Source organism: Zootoca vivipara, chromosome 17 (assembly GCF_963506605.1).
Source record: "Zootoca vivipara chromosome 17, rZooViv1.1, whole genome shotgun sequence".
In the NCBI taxonomy this organism is placed as follows: Eukaryota; Metazoa; Chordata; class Lepidosauria; order Squamata; family Lacertidae; genus Zootoca; species Zootoca vivipara.
The window spans coordinates 4,843,086-4,863,211 of NC_083292.1; the positions used below are offsets into that span (position 1 = coordinate 4,843,086).

At 45.4% G+C, this 20,126-nt stretch overlaps 1 protein-coding gene across 4 annotated transcripts in view; it reads right to left on the bottom strand.

The window, feature by feature from the left end:
• KDM2B (lysine demethylase 2B) overlaps positions 1 to 20,126 on the bottom strand; it is a 91,204-nt gene that overhangs the window by 24,416 nt on the left and 46,662 nt on the right. For all 4 annotated transcript variants that reach the window (XM_060269258.1, XM_060269259.1, XM_060269261.1 and 1 more), the window contains 3 exons: positions 9,123 to 9,249; positions 6,040 to 6,491; positions 2,501 to 2,587 (listed from right to left, as the gene is read on the bottom strand). In XM_060269258.1, coding sequence (XP_060125241.1) covers positions 2,501 to 2,587; positions 6,040 to 6,491; positions 9,123 to 9,249 — 666 coding nt within the window. The remainder of the gene's footprint in view (positions 1 to 2,500; positions 2,588 to 6,039; positions 6,492 to 9,122; positions 9,250 to 20,126) is intronic.

The window sequence follows — 20,126 nt, forward strand, 5'->3', positions numbered from 1 at the left end:
TTTTTCCAGCCCAAACGTCTCACACTTAGCTGCTGTGCTCTACATGCACTTTCCACTTAAGCTGGCCTCATTTTCCTGAAATTAAGCAAGCAGGCAGCCATGGTCATGCAGTCTCGCCTCTGCTTAAACCATTTGGTCGGCACCGATTCTCTTATGAGAGAGGAAGAAGTGGAAGCAAGCCCCTCTCCTTAATGAGCAAGGTGTATCCTGCCTCTTGAACAGATTTACTGATATACTCAACAACACCTCCGCCCCCCCCCCTCCAAACAAGTTCCTCCAGTTTTTACAATACATGGCAGAAGGAATGGCTAGCTCTTCTCTGAGAACTAGTTACAGGTAGGTAGACGTGTTGGTCTGACGCAGTCAAAACAAAATTAAAAAAAAAATCCTTCCAAGTAGCACCTTAGAGACCAACTAAGTTTGTCATAGGTATGAGCTTTCGTGTGCATGCACACTTCTTCAGTGTATCTGAAGAAGTGTGCATGCACACGAAAGCTCATACCTATGACAAACTTAGTTGGTCTCTAAGGTGCTACTGGAAGGATTTTTTTATTTTGTCTTCTCTGAGAAGCAACTCTTTGTGGCAGCTTACACACGGAGCGTGATCAGCGAGTGGGTGGAAATGGTTATGGGAAAACCAGACAAGGCACCCCAACAAAAATTTCTCTGACATGATTCTCCTTGAGAGTAACCCACAAAATCATTAAACTGTACCCTTCCCACTTTCCAATTTGAAAATTATGGTTCCTTAGCTTCTCTCTTGGCCCAAAATTATTCTGTCAGTTGCACTTAATTTTTAAATGATCTGTTTGTGTTGTACAAACCAACAGGGTCACATTTAAATCACATGACTTCCTGCAAGAGTCTTGGGAACTCCAGTTTCTTAAGGGTGCTCAGAACTGTAGCTCTGTACGCAGATTCTTTGGGGAAAGCCAAGTGTTTGAATGGTGTGGATGTGATCCAGTCAGCTGAAACTGATGAACTACGTAAAAAGTTGGCCTATATACGCATCTAAATCAAAGGTTTAAAATCTAATTTTGGTTCAATGTCATTGGACAAATCCTCTCAAAATCAGTTGATTTAATAAGCTTTTACATAGCCTGACAAGGAAGCACCCCCTAAGGAATGTGGGGCCCATGTTCCCTCATCAGCAGACCACCAACATAATATTGGAACAAATTTAGAAGGAACACAAATTCTAATAACCAGGAACTGCTTTAAGTATTCATTGCTCATATTGTCAAATGGCTCTCACATCCCCTGCTCCCGGACACCTCACCCAGCATCAACTCAGCATCAGAATGCCTGAACCTTCACCCACTGTGTCACTTTTGTGATCCTTCACAACGGCAGGGATTGGTGATAATATAATCTGAGCATTCCTGGCCTTGACTAAATGTAGGCCTGAAGAGAGAAAATGGCTTCCTGTCCCATTTAACTCAGCAATGCTAAAATGGCTGGGTTATCACCTATCACTGCTGCTGTGGATTCTTACCTTGCATACATTTTAACTCTGAATTGTCAGAGATTGCACTTTTTAAGTTTGATTGCCATTTAACGTCTACATTTTCCCCAGTACCTGCTAACTGAGCATTACACTTCAGACATCAGATGAACCAGTTCCCACTCCGCATAAGCTTATGTCACAGTGAGATTTGTAGTGGCACCGTAAGGCACTTTGTTGTTTTTGCTGCAACACGCTAACTCAGTGGTTTTCAACTAGTGTCCCATGGCACCCTGTGGTTCCTTGAAGAATGGTCAGGGGTGCTGCAGGCAACACTGGTCTCTGTCCCTCGTTCCTTCCCTCCCTCCCCTGATGCCCTCTCACATCTCTGCTTCCCAAAGGTTTGTGTGGCTGTTTTTTTGCAGCAGCCATGGCTACAAGTTCCCCAGGCAAATGGTGCCTCTGGGGCTGGCCAGGGGGTGCTTCCCAGGCCCCTGTGGGGCAGTTTGAGGCGGCACCTCTCTTTGGGGTGGGGAGTAGCTCAGATATCAAGGATGGCAGCAGTGGGAGGGGAGGGGAGAAGAGGCAGAGGGAACACTCCACAAGGTAGGGTGTTTGAAAAAGGGCAAGAGGCCGACTCTGCAGGCAAGGGGTGACATAACTGAGCTCCTGAGCCCCACAGGGCTGCCGCTCCCTAGTAGGTAAAGGGAGCCATGGACTTGAAAAGGTTGAAAAGCTCTGTGCTAACCCTTTGGGAAAGTGCTCCTTAATAGACACAGTCCTCTCATGCCCTTTTGCTATAGAATGGTCATCTGAATACAACGCTACCCTTGTGTGTTCTTCAACTACCAGCAAATGCTGCAGCCTTGAAAGTGATGCCAGATAAAAACCAGCAGTGCTGCCCAGCTACAAGGGCTGAGTGTTTACCCAGGTGAGTAACTACTTACTGGCCAGGCTCCTACCAAGAGCAACCCTACCAAGAAGTGTCAAAGTTTGGGGAGAGGAAAAGGCATGGAAATGGCTATTTTTAGACAAGTTCAACTCCAAACACCCTACCTTTGCGTTTTTCTTAGGCCACGATACCACTGGGACCCCAGAAATGGCAAGATTTTGGTCATCGTCTGCATGCTCCTTCAGGATGTTCTGTTTCGAAAAGAAAAGAGGCTAATTAACCCGAGGGCTGTGGGTGCAAAGACCTGGCACACCATGACTTGCCAAAGGGAAGAGAATCGAAAAAATGTAGTGAAAAAGTTAAATGTTATTTTCTGCTTCGCAGCTTGGAAATAAAGATGTGGAAGCTTCACCTCACAATTCTCATTTTGTGGATGAGAGGTGGAGATCACTCAGGAAGCTTTCAGGAATGATACTACTAATGTCTTATTACAACCTAAGAAGCAGAGGGGGGTTAAATTGCTGAAACAGTCATGTTTAACTGGAGCAATCGTTTGGCTCCTTACTTTTACAGTATGCCTTTTCCTTTAGAACAGTCTTCCCCCAAACTTCCAGATGTTTTGGGCTACAACTCCCATTAGACCAAACTAACACTCCGAAGCTTCTGGCAGGCACCAAGCTGGGGAAGGTTGGTTTAAAACTGCTGTTTTTCTCAAATGCAATACATGTGCAGATTCTCACTGACTAACCAAGTAAGTTCTGTGATTAAATCAACTTAAGATTTCTTTAAATTTCTTTATAATAAACCTGACTGTAACAGGTTTTTTACTTGTAAATTTCCTGCTGGCGGAGACTATAGTTTATGAAAGTGTTTTCAGTCTCTAAGGTGCCGTGCTATAAGAGATTAATATACAGCCACTCCTCTTGAATTTATTTTTTCAAATATATCTTTATAAATAATGCTCATTTTCCTAGCAGTAAGCACTATTAATGATAACCAGCAGACACGTAGAGAATTGTGCTGCTAGGAGATAGGGAAAGAATGGAGACAGGGAAAGGGATCTTGATATGAACACAAAAAGCACATTGTGAGAATTCTAACCCCACATCCTTCAATCTTCTTTACACTGCAGCAACCAACATTGATATTGTCTGGGGGAAATAGGACATGGGCAATTAAACAGACGATAGACACTTTTTCATGCAGCAGAGCTCGTTTTCACAGACACAACCCACGTTTTCTAGCATTCAGCGTTAAGTGCCTGACACTGAGGGAAAGAGAACTTAATCAACAAAGATTGAGAAATTCGTTAAGGCATTAGCTTTAGCGGACAACAATATGTCAGAAGCAAGAGAGGACTCTGGTCACCTATGATAGCTTATGCCTTAATAAATTGGTTAGTCTTTTAAGGTGCCACAAGACCCTTTGTCATTTCTGCTGCAGCAGGCTAACACACAGCTGCCCCCCTGAAAATTATTACAGCTGAATCAGCTTCATGCAGTTTCCACCTGCCCCCACCACTAATCAAGTGAGAAAATCCCTTTGAAAGGAAGCTGTTCGTTTTCCTGAGCAACAAAAAGCAAAACCTCAGCTTCCTACACGTGTCATGAGCTTCTAAATCAAAGTTAAAAGTGTTTTAAGAGCAACTAGTAGTAGTGCCTCATTAAGTGTTTTCCTATTGTACAGTATTTAAACACCTGGAGTGGGGTGTGTGATACAGTTCCATAAGAGAACTGCACCACACACATGGGGGAAATTGCTCATTGCGTGGTGGCTGCTTCGCCATTTAATCAAGCTAGGGGTTGTGTTGCAATTCACACCATCCTGACTCAAACACTGCCGTTCCTGATAGTCTGCAGAAAAGGTTAATAAAACTTCTTCCTTGTGCCTCCTTTTCTCTATCCTACCCTTGCAAATCCCTCATCGAGGCCCACATTTTTTGTAAAGTCCTTGGGACAGGGACCTGTCTTCTTTTTGGTGCTCTCTAAAATGCCACAAAGACTGATAGCAATATAAGGATCCACATTAGTTATTAGTCAGTTAGCTAACTGAGGTGACAGAAGGATACCTACCTCCAATGCTTAAAGCTCATGTGCGCAGGGAGATTCTGGTGGGTGGGAGCATTCAAAGAACCAACCCTGACCCACCTTGTGAGATCTGCAGTGGTACAGATTCCAACAGTTCAAAACTAAGCAACATTGCCCAGGCCCCTCTCACCTGGATCATGTTCCACACACTCCTAGGGCCAAGGATGGGAAGCCAAGGCCCTCCAGGTAGGGCTGGACTACAATTCCCAACACCCCTAATGACAGCCCCAGCCAGCATCACCTGATGCTGGTTGAGTCCACCACCTCATCTCAAAACTCACCACTTCTTTGGGGCTTCTGGAATGGCCTCTCCCAAAACCTAACAAAGCCTCTCACATATCCTTACCCAAAATGTAAATGAAACCTAATGACTACTGCCGCCCACATTTATTCTTTGTTCCCCTGACTTAACTCCTTTTATCTTGTCTGATCACCTATGAGCAGGGCTATTTTCAAGGGGAACTTGCTGGAACTCACTTTCGGCACCTCTCAGGTGGGTGCCATTGCCATTCTAAGAGAACAAGGAAGGTGTTCATGTGAGTTCTGGCACCTATTTTTCTAGAAAAACAACACGGCCTATGAGGAGTAAGAATTACCTTCAGGATACTAACCAGGCAAGAGAAGCATTTGGCAAATTGAAGAAGGGTCAATTCCATCTCTCCCTCTCTCTCTTCACCCCCCTTCCTATTTTTCTTAAATTTATATCTCACCTTTCTTCTGTCATGAACTCAAGGCTGCATACATGTGGCTCCTCGGTCATCCCTGTGATGTCACTTGCCAATGCAGAAGCAGACAGGCAACAAGCCAGTTCTGTGGGTTCTTAACTTTTCAAGGCTGAGATATGCAGTTAAGAGTTCTCCCAATACCCTAACTTGAACTCATGAAGATATGACCTTGAAAAGCTAAACTCTTAGATACATATAGTACCTGAAAAAGAACCAAGTCACATCCAAAGCAGGTCTACCACCCCTAGCCAGAGGCTTTGAGGATTCCACTCAAGTGGAAAGGAGTCCCAAAGTGTTGTGTGTGTCTCCCCACTCCCTACCTTCAGGGCACATACCCAGAGACTTCCCTTCTTTTTGTCATTCAGCTCCTTTTAATGTGCTTTACTCCTAGTTTTGGTCTATGTGCAAGAGCAATTGAAGAAGCCAAAATAGTGGCCGCTTCTGAACCCCTACAAATGAAGTGCTTTTTCTGTGAGAACATTAACAGAAGACGTTCCACTCCACTTCACTCTTTCCCAGGTGGCTTCTGTCCACCACAGAGAAAGAAGAGCAGCAGAAAACTGTTGAACCTATGGCTACATACAGGGAATTGTTGCTTCTGGATGTGAAGATCAGTAGGATAGGCCCTCACTGGGTTCTGAAACAGTCCTTCCTTTCTGGTTCCGAGAGACAATCTATTCACTCTTTACCAAGCTGAGCAGAGAACTCTGGGATTATCACCACATGACTACATCAAACACATTCTTCTACCTTGTGGGTTTTCTATGTAAGGCATGTGAAGTGCACAGAAATCAGGACCCATTCTCCAGATGGATTCCCAACTGCAGGCTGTTTGGACAGCCTCCTGACATCACAGAGCTTACCATTTTTAGAAGCAAAACATCTACACACCTTCATATCCTCCAGCAGAGACTGAGGGTCCTCGATGCCTTCAGGTATACATTTCTTATTCTCCGGAAGGGATTCAAGTTTTTCAACAAGGGCTTTCAAACCCTTCAGTTCAAACTCTGTCAGGTGAGTCCATTTCGCCGAGACCTCTGTAGCTGGGGAGCCCGTGGGAGTTTTGGGATAGTCTGCCGGTGTTGATTTTACACTTTCTTCTGACTCATTGGACAAAGTCCTTTTGAGGAAGCGGGGGGCTGTAGATTTTTGCTTCCTCCCTGAAACCTCCTTCCCTTCTGAATGTATACTGTTGGGAGAAGACGATCCGTCCGCCAAGGCCTTGGGGATTTTTTCCAGACAGTCGTCCTTCTCTTCCCGGGTGTGGACATCACACGATTCGTCATCCATGTCTACCCAGGAATCCGATGAGAAGCTATCTAAGCTGCGTTTCCTTGTTGTATCTGAGACAGATGAGAAGAATTTTTAATGCCCTGATGCTGGACTTAACTGCGGCCCTCCAGATGTTTTGGACTACAATTCCCATCTTCCCCGACCATTGGTCCCGTTAGCTAGGGATCATGGGAGTTGTAGGCCAAAACATCTGGAGGGCCGCAGTTTGGGGATGCCTCCCCTAGACCATCACTAGTATGGTTTTTTATTTATTACATTTATATATCATCTTTTATCTTTCAAGGATCTCAAGGTGGTGAACATGGTTCTCCTTCTCCCCATTTCATCCCCACAACATCCTGTGAGGTAGCTTAGGCTAAGAGATGGTGACTGGCCCAAGGTCACCCTGTGAGCTTCATGGCTGACTGGGGATTCAAATCCTGCTCTCCCAGTTCCTAGACCAACACCCTAACTATTATGCCACACTGGCTCTTGACTAGGCTGGGCTATTTTTCCGTGCACCAGGAGCGGTTTTTGTTTTAAACTGGAGAGCACTTAAGAAATACCAGCACTATCTGAAGAAGATGCTTCAATCAATGCCATCTCCAGTTTAAAGGGATTAAAGGACCCCTGACCATTAAGTCCAGTCACAAATGACTCTGGGGTTGTGGCACTCATCTCGCTTTACTGGCAAAGGGAGCTGACGTTTGTCCACAGACAGTTTTTCCAGGTCATGTGGCCAGCATGACTAAGCCGCTTCTGGCAAAACCAGAGCAGCGCACGGAAACACTTTTTACCTTCCCGCCGGAGCGGTACCTATTTATCTACTTGCACTTTGAGGTGCTTTCGAACTGCTAGGTTAGCAGGAGCTGGGACCGAGCAACAGGCGCTCACCCCGTTGTGGGGATTCGAACCACTGACCTTCTGATCGGCAAGCCTAAGGCTCAGTGGTTTAAACCACAGCGCCACCCACAAAGGATTAGTAGCCGGTAATGGTAGAGATATCTGCCTGTATCACTGGAGAGGTGCTACCAGTCGGCATGGACAACTCTGGGATAGGTGGACATATCTAGCATAAGACAGCTGCCTATGCTCCACAGCTAATTGCAAGCCCACCCCACATGGCCAAGGAGGGCATTCAGCTTTCTCCCACAGATTACTACCGCTCACCCACCCAAAACTGCAGCCTCATTTGATACCGTCTATGATAAGCTCTTATCATAGGGGTCTTAGGGACCCAGGTGGCACTGTGAGTTAAACCACTGAGCCTAGGGCTTGCTGATCAGAAGGTCGGCGGTTCGAATCCCCACGACGGGGTGAGCTCCCGTTGCTTGGTCCCAGCTCCTGCCAACCTAGCAGTTCGAAAGCACGTCAAAATGCAAGTACATTAGATAAATAGGAACCGCTACAGCGGGAAGGTAAACGGCGTTTCCATGTGCTGCTCTGGTTTGCCAGAAGCGGCTTTGTCATGCTGGCCACATGACCTGGAAGCTATACGCCGGCTCCCTCAACCAATAATGCGAGATGAGCGCGCAACCCCAGAGTCGGTCACGACTGGACCTAATGGTCAGGGGTCCCTTTACCTTTACGATAAGCTCTACCACGTAATTCTGCAAAGTATATAACCTGGCTATATGTTATGCAAATTAAGCATGCAAAGTTGAACTATCTACATAATTTAATGCCATGTGAGCGAGATGAATAAACACCCAGCAATAAAAGATAATGGGAGAGGATTCCCCCCAGCAAATTATTTGTCAAAATTACAAATACCTAAGTACAGACGGTCATTTACCCTCACTAGATTCAACGTGCTGCCACCTGCCTCACTGCAGGGCAAATCTGAGGGTAAACCATACGCGGAACGAGTCTGCCCCTGCGGCTTGATGGAGGTAGAAACTGTCTCCCATGCCTTGTTACGTTGCCGTTTTTATGGGGATATAGGCTCATTACCCCTGCGTTGCAAAGATCTTCAAATGAATCCGAACTTCAACGTCTAAAATCCCTGGTAGAGCACAAGGATCCTGAGATCATGTTAAGAGTAGCAAAACAATTGGTGCTATCATAATGATTAAGGCCTTAAACGATTAATTTTAGGTTGTATTTTAGTAACTAAGTTTTAATTTATATATATTAATAACTGTTGTTATATCTGTATTGTCTCTGTTATATTTGACTGCAAATTCAAATGCATCCCTATTGTGTTTTATGATTTCATTGATACTGTATGTGGGCTGGAACTGGTCTGTGGCTGTAATAATAAATTCAAATTCAAAGAATTTATTCCAAGTGCTGAAAAATGTACTTCCTTTGTGCAGAATTTAGGTGTGTGCCCTTGGATGCCACCCTAGCCCTTCTGCTCCCATGTGTCAAAGGCACCCAGTTAACCCTCATTTCTTTGGGAGGATTCAAAACCTGCAGAAACACAAAAGTATACATATCTGAATGTGTGTTTCGCTTGCTCACAGAAGACCTTGAGAAATATCATTTCCTGGGGGAACTTGGTGTGCTGGTTAAAATGCCCGAGGTTCAAGCCACACACTTGCTCCTTTAGGAAATGATAAAATAATTCAGTTCAATCTCCACAATTCTTCACCGTTATGATTTTAGACCCATTTGTGCACAGAAGCAAAAAAGCAAGGGTGCCGTTCCATCTTCCTGCCTGTTCACTCCAATTATTAACTGCAAAAGAATTCACTCACCAATTAACATTGATTCTTTCAGATACTCTTTGCTGAGGTGGGAGCGCTGGGTCACGCAAAACACGTATCTCTCCAGAACATACCAACACATCTCATAGTAGAAAGGGTAACGGAACTTGGCTTGCACCTGAAAGCAAAAAGGGAAAACATTGGTCAATCTGGGAGGCAGGGAAGTTTGCTGCTCCTCAAGCCTGTTATCATCTTATCAAGAGCACAAGCTGCCTTTGCAGGAGCGGGAGGAGAGGAAGAGAGGGGCGGGAGCTGAGAGAGATGGATGCCTTCTGCATACACAATGAGCAGCCTGGCTTGCCTTCCGTGAACTAGCGCTTCATTTTGTGGTTCACTAATTTTACACCTTCCTGGGAGGGGAGAGGGGTGAGAGGAAGGGGAGTGAAAGGGGAGGGTGGAATCCTCACCATGGATTCTTCCCCACCCCCAAAACACACACACACACACACACAAAATAGAACTTTAATTTGATATATTACTCTTCCCACTTCTAAGCATAGAAATGGTGATACACATGTTAGTCTCCAGAGGATGCAAGTTGAGAATGTGTATGTTGCTAGATGACCTAGGTAAGAGTTACCTCCCATTTTTGCACAGCCACATGAACACACCGCCAACAGAATGAGAACAAAAGTACATGCTGGAAGGCGCCTCTTCACACAACACATCATTAATAGACCGGAATTTGCCCCAACAGGTTGTGGTGGCGTCCACTGGCTTTGAAAGACAACTAGGCAATTTCACAGAAGAGCAGGAGAGGTCTATTAATTATTATCAGCCACGGCAGCGAGGCAGAACATCCAGCATCAGAGACAGTATACCTCTCAGTGTCAGGCACTGGGGACAAGTAAGGGATGACTGTGTTTATGTGTGGGCTTTTCCAGAGGCATCTGGCTAGCCATTGTGGGGAACAGGGTGCCCCTTTGATCTGATCCAGCAAGTCTCCTGTTATATCAAATGCAGGGATGCTGTCAAAGGTGGATCCCTTCGGGTGCTGAGGTTTTTTTCCTTCTGTACCACATACCGGTAGTACCACTCATGTTGTGACATCATTCACTCTCCCTCTCTCACACAGCAGAGAAGGGGGCTGAGCGGAGGTGCCACATTTCAGAGGAAAAAAGGGAAAGGACCTCAGATTCTGGGGAAGAGTGAACCTTTGGCAGCGCCCCACCCTCTGTGTTCCTAAATATCAGGGAGGCTGGTATCTACTTAAAAGACTGAGAGCCCATGACACAAAACAGCCTACCATCTGCAAATGCTTATTCCTCCCCCTGGGATGTAAATATAGGTCTCAGAGCAAAACACAATGTTGAGTGGCTGGGCTCTCCCCAGCATTGTACTCTGCAGCAGACTCAGCAGCCCTAGAGACTAAGACAATAACAATAATAAAGGGGGGGGAGTGCAGGGGCTCCGGTTCTTCTTTGAAAAAGTGCATGCAAACCTCAAGCATTGAGATTAGAATTTATAAAAAAATATATTACTAATTCTATTACTATCATGAAGACACCATATCGCTGCTTCCTCAGTCGCCAGATGTGGTGGTGAACATGTGTTAAAGGTTTCTACAAATGAACTCGGCGCTAGTGGGGTTGTGGGTTCAAATCCTGGTCCTACGCATGGCATGTTGTCACCTCTCAGTCTCTGCTTTCCCACTAGCAAAATGAGAACTCTCATGGACTCGCCTCACACAGTTGTTGTAAGGAACAGCTAAGGTGAGTGTCCCCCTTCATGGATCAATGCCTTGTCGTGGCGAAGGGGCTTGAATAACTCAGAGAAGCTATGAGCTATGCCATGCAGGGCCACCCAAGATGGACAGGTCATAGTGGAGAGTTTTGACTAAACGTGATCCACCTGGAGAAGGAACTGGCAAGCCACTCCAGTATCCCTGCCAAGAAAACTCCATGGACAAAGACAACAGGCATATAAAAGTTATGACGCTGGAAGATGAGCCCCTCAGGTCGGAAGGCGTCCAACATGCTACTGAGGAAGAGCGGAGGACAAGTACAAGTAGATTCAGAGCTGATGAAGCGGCTGGGCCAAAGCCGAAAGGACGCTCAGTTGCGGATATGCCTGGAAGCGAAAGGAAAGTCCGATGCTGTAAAGAAAAATATTGCATAGGAACCTGGAATGTAAGAACCATGAGTGGAGGTAAGCTGGATGTGGTCAAAAATGAGATGACAAGAATAAATATCGACATCCTGGGCATCAGTGAACTAAAATGGAAGGGAATGGGCGAATTCAGTTCGGGTGACTATCATATCTACTACTGTGGGCAAGAATCCTGTAGCAGAAATGGAGTGGCCCTCATAGTCAACAAAAGAGTGGCAAAAGCTGTAATGGGATGCAATCTCAAAAATGACAGAATGATCTCGATACGAATCCAAGGCAGACCTTTTAACATCACAGTAATCCAAGTTTATGCACCAACTACCGGTGCTGAAGAAAGTGAAATTGACCAATTCTATGAAGACCTACAACAACTTCTAGAAATGACACCAAAGAAGGATGTTCTTCTCATTACAGGGGATTGGAATGCTAAAGTAGGGAATCAAGAGATAAAAGGAACAACTGGCAAGTTTGGCCTGGGAGTTCAAAATGAAGCAGGGCAAAGGCTAATAGAGTTCTGTCAAGAGAACAAGCTGGTCATCACAAACACTCTCTTCCAACAACACAAGAGACGACTCTACACATGGATATCACCAAATGGGCAGCATCGAAATCAGATTGATTATATTCTCTGCAGCCAAAGATGGAGAAGCTCTATACAGTCAGCAAAAACAAGACCTGGAGCTGACTGTAACTCAGATCATCAGCTTCTTATAGCAAAATTCCAGCTTAAACTGAAGAAAGTAGGAAAAACCACTGGGCCAGTAAGATACAATCTGAATCAAATCCCTTATGAATACACAGTGGAAGTGAGGAACAGGTTTAAGGATTTAGATTTGGTGGACAGAGTGCCTGAAGAACTATGGATGGAGGCTCGTAACATTATACAGGAGGCAGCAACGAAAACCATCCCAAGGAAAAGGAAATGCAAGAAAGCAAAATGGCTATCCAACGAGGCCTTACAAATAGCGGAGGAGAGGAGGCAAGCAAAATGCAAGGGAGATAGGGAAAGATACAGGAAACTGAATGCAGATTTCCAAAAAACAGCAAGGAGAGACAAGAGGGTCTTCTTAAATGAGCAATGCAAAGAAATAGAGGAAAACAATAGAATGGGGAAAACCAGAGATCTGTTCAAGAAAATTGGAGATATGAAAGGAACATTTCGTACAAAGATTACCATAATCAAGGACAAAAGTGGTAAGGACCTAACAGAAGCAGAAGACATCAAGAAGAGGTGGCAAGAATACACAGAGGAATTATACCAGAAAGATATGGAGGTCTCATACACCCCAGGTAGTGTGGTTGCTGACCTTGAGCCAGACATCTTGGAGAGTGAAGTCAAATGGGCCTTAGAAAGCATTGCTAATAACAAGGCCAGTGGAAGTGATGATATTCCAGCTGAACTATTTAAAATTTTAAAAGATGATGCTGTTAAGGTGCTACACCCAATATGCCAGCAAGTTTGGAAAACTCAGCAATGGCCAGAGGATTGGAAAAGATCAGTCTACATCCCAATTCCAAAGAAGGGCAGTGCCAAAGAATGCTCTAACTACCGCACAATTGCGCTCATTTCACACGCTAGCAAGGTTATGCTTAAAATTCTACAAGGCAGGCTTAGGCAGTATGTGGACCGAGAACTCCCAGAAGTGCAAGCTGGATTTCGAAAGGGCAGAGGAACCAGAGACCAAATAGCAAACATGCGCTGGATTATGGAGAAAGCTAGAGAGTTCCAGAAAAACGTCTACTTCTGCTTCATTGACTATGCAAAAGCCTTTGACTGTGTCGACCACAGCAAACTATGGCAAGTTCTTAAAGAAATGGGAATGCCTGATCACCTCATCTGTCTCCTGAGAAATCTCTATGTGGGACAAGAAGCTACAGTTAAAACTGGATATGGAACAACTGATTGGTTCAAAATTGGGAAAGGAGTACGACAAGGTTGTATATTGTCTCCCTGCTTATTTAACTTATATGCAGAATTCATCATGCGAAAGGCTGGACTAGATGAATCCCAAGCCGGAATTAAGATTGCCGGAAGAAATATCAACAACCTCAGATATGCAGATGACACAACCTTGATGGCAGAAAGCGAGGAGGAATTAAAGAACCTTTTAATGAGGGTGAAAGAGGAGAGCGCAAAATATGGTCTGAAGCTCAACATCAAAAAAACCAAGATCATGGCCACTGGTCCCATCACCTCCTGGCAAATAGAAGGGGAAGAAATGGAGGCAGTGAGAGATTTTACTTTCTTGGGCTCCTTGATCACTGCAGATGGTGACAGCAGTCACGAAATTAAAAGACGCCTGCTTCTTGGGAGAAAAGCAATGACAAACCTAGACAGCATCTTAAAAAGCAGAGACATCACTTTGCCGACAAAGGTCCGTATAGTTAAAGCTATGGTTTTCCCAGTAGTGATGTATGGAAGTGAGAGCTGGACCATAAAGAAGGCTGATCGTCGAAGAATTGATGCTTTTGAATTATGGTGCTGGAGGAGACTCTTGAGAGTCCCATGGACTGCTAGAAGATCAAACCTATCCATTCTTAAGGAAATCAGCCCTGAGTGCTCCCTGGAAGGACAGATCGTGAAGCTGAGGCTCCAATACTTTGGCCACCTCATGAGAAGAGAAGAATCCTTGGAAAAGACCCTGATGTTGGGAAAGATTGAGGGCACTAGGAGAAGGGGACGACAGAGGACAAGATGGTTGGACAGTGTTCTCGAAGCTACGAACATGAGTTTGACCAAACTGCGCGAGGCAGTGCAAGACAGGAGTGCCTGGCGTGCTATGGTCCATGGGGTCACGAAGAGTCGGACACGACTAAACGACTAAACAACAACAACAAGGTGAGTGTCATAAAGCAGGCACTTCAGATTATTGAGACGTGAGATACACAGTCGGCGTAACAGCTTGCACTTTCAAGAGCTGGTGTCATCCAGTGGAGAGAGCATTAGATTTGGCTCTGGGGGAACCCACAGTTCAAGCAAACTCACTGCTTGGCCTCACTCTATTTTGGCATCAATTCCCAATCAGCAATTTGTAAATATACTGTATAGGCATAAATTGGCAGTTTGTGCCTTAATCACTCTTGGTGGCTGGTGCACTGCACCTTCCTCCCCTGTAGGAGGCACACTTCACAGGAAGTCAGGGGCGGCTAGGTTGCAGCTGCTTTCAACTTTCTTCCATAGAAATAAACAGTCTGTTCCAGTGGTAGACAATAAATTCCAATCATAGCAATTGGCACTTTGCTAGTCATAGCGAGGCGCTTTGTGGTTGCTGTTTTTGCACAAACACAGTAATGACCACGATACAGTACATACTAGCACCTTGATTTCCACAAAGAGAAAAAGGGTGTAGCATACATAAAGCAGTCTGCAAATTTCCCCTCACGATATCTTTTCTTTTCTTCCTAGAGACACCTTGGCCCACCACCTGTGGCCAGATGCAAAATATTGGCTTAGAATCCTAGAACTGGAAGAGACCCCAAGGGGCAGCTAGTCCAACCCCCTGCAATGCAAGAATCTCAACTAAGGCATCCATGACAGATGGCCACCCCACCTCTGCTTAAAAACCTCCAAGGAAGGAGAGCCCACAACCTCCCGAAGGAGACCGTTCCACTGTCTAACACCTCCTAGTGTAAGAAAGTTTTTCCTGATGTTTCGTTGGAATCTCCTTTCTTATATCTTGAAGCCATTTGTTCAAGTCCTATCCTCCAGAGCAGGATCAAACCTTAGTGATGATTATTCATTTCTGGGGTCTACAATGAGTAAAGGTTAGTTGAAAAGAACCCAATGTGGATAGTTTTCCAAGTGCTGCCCTGTAAGAATATTACTGCACTCATTACTCTTGTCTACATCACTTATTTCTAACTGCTCTTACTCCTTTTTTCACCTCCCCCTTTCACCTCCCACCCCTTCTTTTTACTGGTGACTTTTCTAAAGGTGGCAGGTGAAGACTTAGCCAGAATATACTAGAGATATATGCACAGTGCATTGGGCTCACTTATTTATAATATGTTTTATCCCAGCCTTTAGCAAAAAAGCCACTAAAAACCACTTCCAGAGCAGTGTTACAGATCAATGAAAAACCATCTACAATAGATGACATAAAAGGAAAAGGGAATGGGGATGGAGGAGGAAAGGAAGAAGCTCCGGCACTAGTTCTTAAACTTACAATGACCACTGGAGTAGAAACAGTGCAGGGAGCTTGCTGGAACTGCTGCTGCTAGGCGACAGTTGCAGAAGAGCCAAAGGCAGCTCTGAGCAGCAGGGATGGAATAGCCATGCTTCCCCCCCCCCTCTCTTTCTGCTCTGCAGCATGCTGGAATATTGGCATCCATTCAGTACCATGGATGTCTATTTCCAGCACGGCCTGCTTTTAAAATGTTTCCATCTAAGCCCTAATGTTTCATCCATAGTTCCATTTAAAGTCACGCCGCGTTGTGCACCTGCAATCAGTATTCCAGGATGTGGCAGCTAGACTGGGGACTGGGAGTGGCCGTCGTATCCTAAAGGATCTACGCTGGCTCCCAGTACATTTCCGAACACAGTTCAAAGTGTTGGTCCTGACCTTTAAAGCCCTAAACGGCCTCGGCCCTGTATAACTGGTGGAGCGTCTCCACCCCCATCATTCAGCCTGGACACTGAGGTTCCAGCTCCAAGGGACTTCTGGTGGTTCCCTCACTGTGAGAAGTGAAGTTGCAGGGAACCAGGCAGAGGGCCTTCTGGGCAGTGACGCCCATGATGGGGGTGGATGATGGGGGTGGAGACGCTCCACCAGTTATACAGGGCCGAGGCCGTTTAGGGCTTTAAAGGTCAGGACCCTTCCACCAGATGTCAAGGAGATAAGTAACTATACAACTTTTAGAAGAACTTTTTAATGTGTTGGAAGCTGTCCACAGTGGCTGGGGCAACCTAGCCATATGCGCGGGGTAGTAGTAGTAGTAGTAGTTAGTAGTAGTAGTAATAATAATAATAATAATAATAATAATAATAATAATAGTAATAATGCATATTTCTCTCATTGCTTTTCTGTATTCTGACTCTGAATGCAGGAGAAATGTATTAGGGACAAAGCCAACAGCATTTGGGTTCTATGTATATTCTAAGCAAAATGGCCACTCAGGACAGCTTATACCTGCGTTTCCCAATGTGGTACCATGGCAACCTCATACAGCTCCTTGGGGCATGCCCAGGCCCTTTGCCCCTCCCGTTATTAATGTGTTTTTTTAAGGGTTGCTTTTTAAACCAGTGACTGGAAAGTGGCATGCAGGCATCTAGGGACACCTCGACCTGTGCCCAGAATGTATTTGGACTCCACATGGAGCCTATGGGGAAGAAAGAGGGGACAGACAAGCCAGAGGCATATATACGGTGCATAGGATCGGGGCAGGGCTTACCTGGGTCCCCCCCAATATTTTATTCAATTTGGTGCCCCTGGCTACCAAGCTATGCCTTGAGGAGATTGTGCAGGGAGCACATCCACTCCGCAGCAGCCCCTCTCATGATCTCATACCACCTGAGTGCACCTGCTCTATCAATAGGAAACTTATTTTTATCCAGCTGGTACTACAGTGGTACCTCTAGTTACGAACTTAATTCGTTCCGGAGGTCCGTTCTTAACCTGAAACTGTTCTTAACTAGAGGCGTGCTTTCGCTAATGGGGCCTCTTGCTGCAGCTGCGCCACCAGCACACGATTTGCGTTCTCATCCTGGGGCAAAGTTCTCAACTCGAGGTAACTCTTCCAGGTTAGCGGAGTTTGTAACCTGAAGCATTTGTAACCTGAGACATTTCTAACTCGAGGTACCACTGAATTTATAAGTTTGGGCTATAGGAAGCTACGTTACATCAGATGAGACTATTTGTCCATATAGGTAGTGCTTGCTCCTATCAGTGCTTTCCCCTCACCCGAGAGAGACAGGACATGCAAACTGAGAATTTGCACAGGCCGCACCTGGTCTTCTTAGTAGAAATGGTAGCGCTGTGATGGCAGTGAGCCCACTGGCGGTTTCGGGACCCAGGCAAATGCCTAACTGCCCCAGTGCCTGGAGCCAGCCCAGCACCTAGCCAGTATTGCCCACCTATGCTGACTGGCAGGGGCTCTCGGCTTTCTCAGGCTTCCCCATCACTTGGTATCTGAGACTTTTAACTGGAGATACCACAAACACCATCTCTGCACATGCTCCACCATTGAACAAGTTCTGCCCCACTAATAGCGAGGTTCTCAGAATACAGGCCAACCATCCCGGCAATATCTGCCACTTTCATCAGCCTTCAAGCCTGGGGTTTCAGCATACTCGAAGCTCTTTCTAGGGCAGAAGTAGCCAACAGGTGCCCTCAATATGCTGTGGGAATACAACTCCCACCTGTTCCCAACCAGCACAGGTGTTGTGCTCCAACCATATCTCAAGGGCACCACCTTGGCTGCCGCTGCCTTGCCTAGGATTTCAGTTACATACCAGATTGCTCATTGGAATAGTCATACACAAGGGAAACCAGCCATGTTAAAAGAGGGATGTTCATAAGAGGAACTCAAATTATTAATGTTTATTTCTTTTCTTTTCTTTTTTAGAGAGAGCACTGCAGGAAACAAAATTGGCAAAGAATTTGACTTACAAACAGGAAGCCGCCCGTTCCACCCCTCGGCCTTCCAAAGGTTTTCAGCCAGATGCCTGGGGAATATTAAAGACATCATTTGCTCAACATTTTTGCTGACAGGTTTCTGAGCGTCACCAAATTCAGCCGTTTTACCAATGTAAAAAATGAAATGAAATAAAATTCAAATGCGTAAGACAAGGCAGTCACAAGGCATGCAGTGCTCCCGTGCCATGGACGATCAATTCCGAATCGTCAATTTGAGTTCCTAATGGCCTCGCGGTCCAGGCTCCATCCCACAGCCAATTCCCTCGGTGTCTCTAATTTGATATCTCATTGAAATGTGCCCTGTGCTCTGCAAAACCATCAAAAGCGAGAGACGGCCGGTGCATGTGCTGTGAATAGAAGACGACGCACCCTGCCAGAAATGAACCAGGTGCAGAAATGAACTGCAACAGGGGAGGGGAGGGGAGGGGAGCTGCTGCCCTCATGCCTTGCTGGAAGTTTCCTCTAGCTGGCCACTGCTAGGATCAGAATCCTGGAATCAATCAGCTCTTGGGGCTCTTGTCCAGTAAATCCAAGTTGTATTTCTATAAAGCAGCCTTCCCTAACTGGGTGCTCAGGATCACAACCACCACCCTCCCAAGCCCTGGGCCACACTGGGCTGAGAAGAGGTGGAGTCCAACACCCTCTGAGGAAGGCTGCTACAAAGCAGAAAGCTCTACCAGCAGCAATTAACCATGATGGCAAATTGGAAGCTCCAGTACATCACTGATTAGTTGCTGAAAGCGAAGCAATGGAGGAGGGATGTTGCCATCATGCCCTGGATGAATCAGCATCTTGCAGGCTGATGTGGGAAGCAGCATCTTGGAACAGAAGGCACTTGGGCCTAAGGCAGAAAGGCTCTTCTTAAGAACACCCCAGAAACATCTGTGTGGCACCATCCTGGCTGCCTTTTTGTGTGCAGTTAGTTAAAACTGTTTTATTTGTCCGATCATTTGATGAATGATGCAGGGATTTGAGGCTTGAGGGAGAGGGAGGTGAGCTGCAGTTTCTTACAGTTGCAATTCTGGAATATTTTTTTTTTAATCAGTGCTTTTGGGTTTTAATGCATTTTAGGGCCTGCTGGTCCCAAGATATGATCAGAAGGAAGGTAATACAGCGACCTTGCTGAACCCAAGTATGTAAAAGCCCTCCTCCCGGGGATGGTACTTTTAAGTTTCAAAATGACAGAAAGGCGGTATTATAAATATAAATAAATATAACAATGCCACAACTTGCCCACATGTAACTTATGTACATTCAGCTTCACGCACTTGGCAAAAAAAAAAAAGAGGGCAGGCAAAAAGTGGGTGGGTGTCTGGAAAAACACTTTGGCAATCCCACCTGCCATTGCACCCAATGCGTTTTTACTCTATGCAGTTTCAGCTTTAGGCAATATCCCAGAGCGTAACCCCCACGTAAATTGCAGGTTTACTGCAAGCCGCCCTGCAAACTCTATAGCACAAAGATAGGCCATTACTTAGGAAATGCGGTAAACTGCAGGACCAAAACAGTACCATTTAAAAACAGTACCATTTAATATTCCAATATATCATCTACCAAAGGAAAAAAGCCTATCCTAGAAGGGGCTTGGAGGCAATGATTTAATTGATTCTTTCCAGTGGTAAGTTCTGTGATCAATAATTTACAACCCGCCAAAGGTTTTTTCAAATTATTTCTGAACATTATGGGAGGAAATGTATCCACACTGGGGAAGGATAACTCCCAGAGTTCAAAGTGAAATGTTAAAAGATATTTCAGGGGCTTTTACAAAAAAAAAATCTATCTACACACACGCACACCACAAGTCTTGCATTTTTTAGCTGACACCTCTGGTTACTGCTTGATACAGATCAGTTCTCATAGGAATGCCTCCTTAACCCTTAAAAAAAAACACCAGCCACTCACTAATTTGTCCGTTGAGAGTAAGACTCACAAACATCATAACAATTTCTATTTCTCTTTTTTGGGGCCAGACTGACATTAATTATGTGGTTAAGTGAGACCAGTAGGATCTGGCCTCTGTCACATATGCTTTGGTCAAATCCAGATTAAATTACTGCAACATCCCCTGAATAGCGTTTGGAAGTGCCTGCTGCTGCAAAATGGCCCCTATCGATACCGTGCTGAGAGCATAATGTCACTAGGGGCCTGCTTTCTGGAGCACACGATGCCAACCTTATTTGATCTGCACCCGAGACCCATTTGTTACCCATTTGAAGGGCTGACAATCTTCAAAAAGTCTTATTCTAAAAGC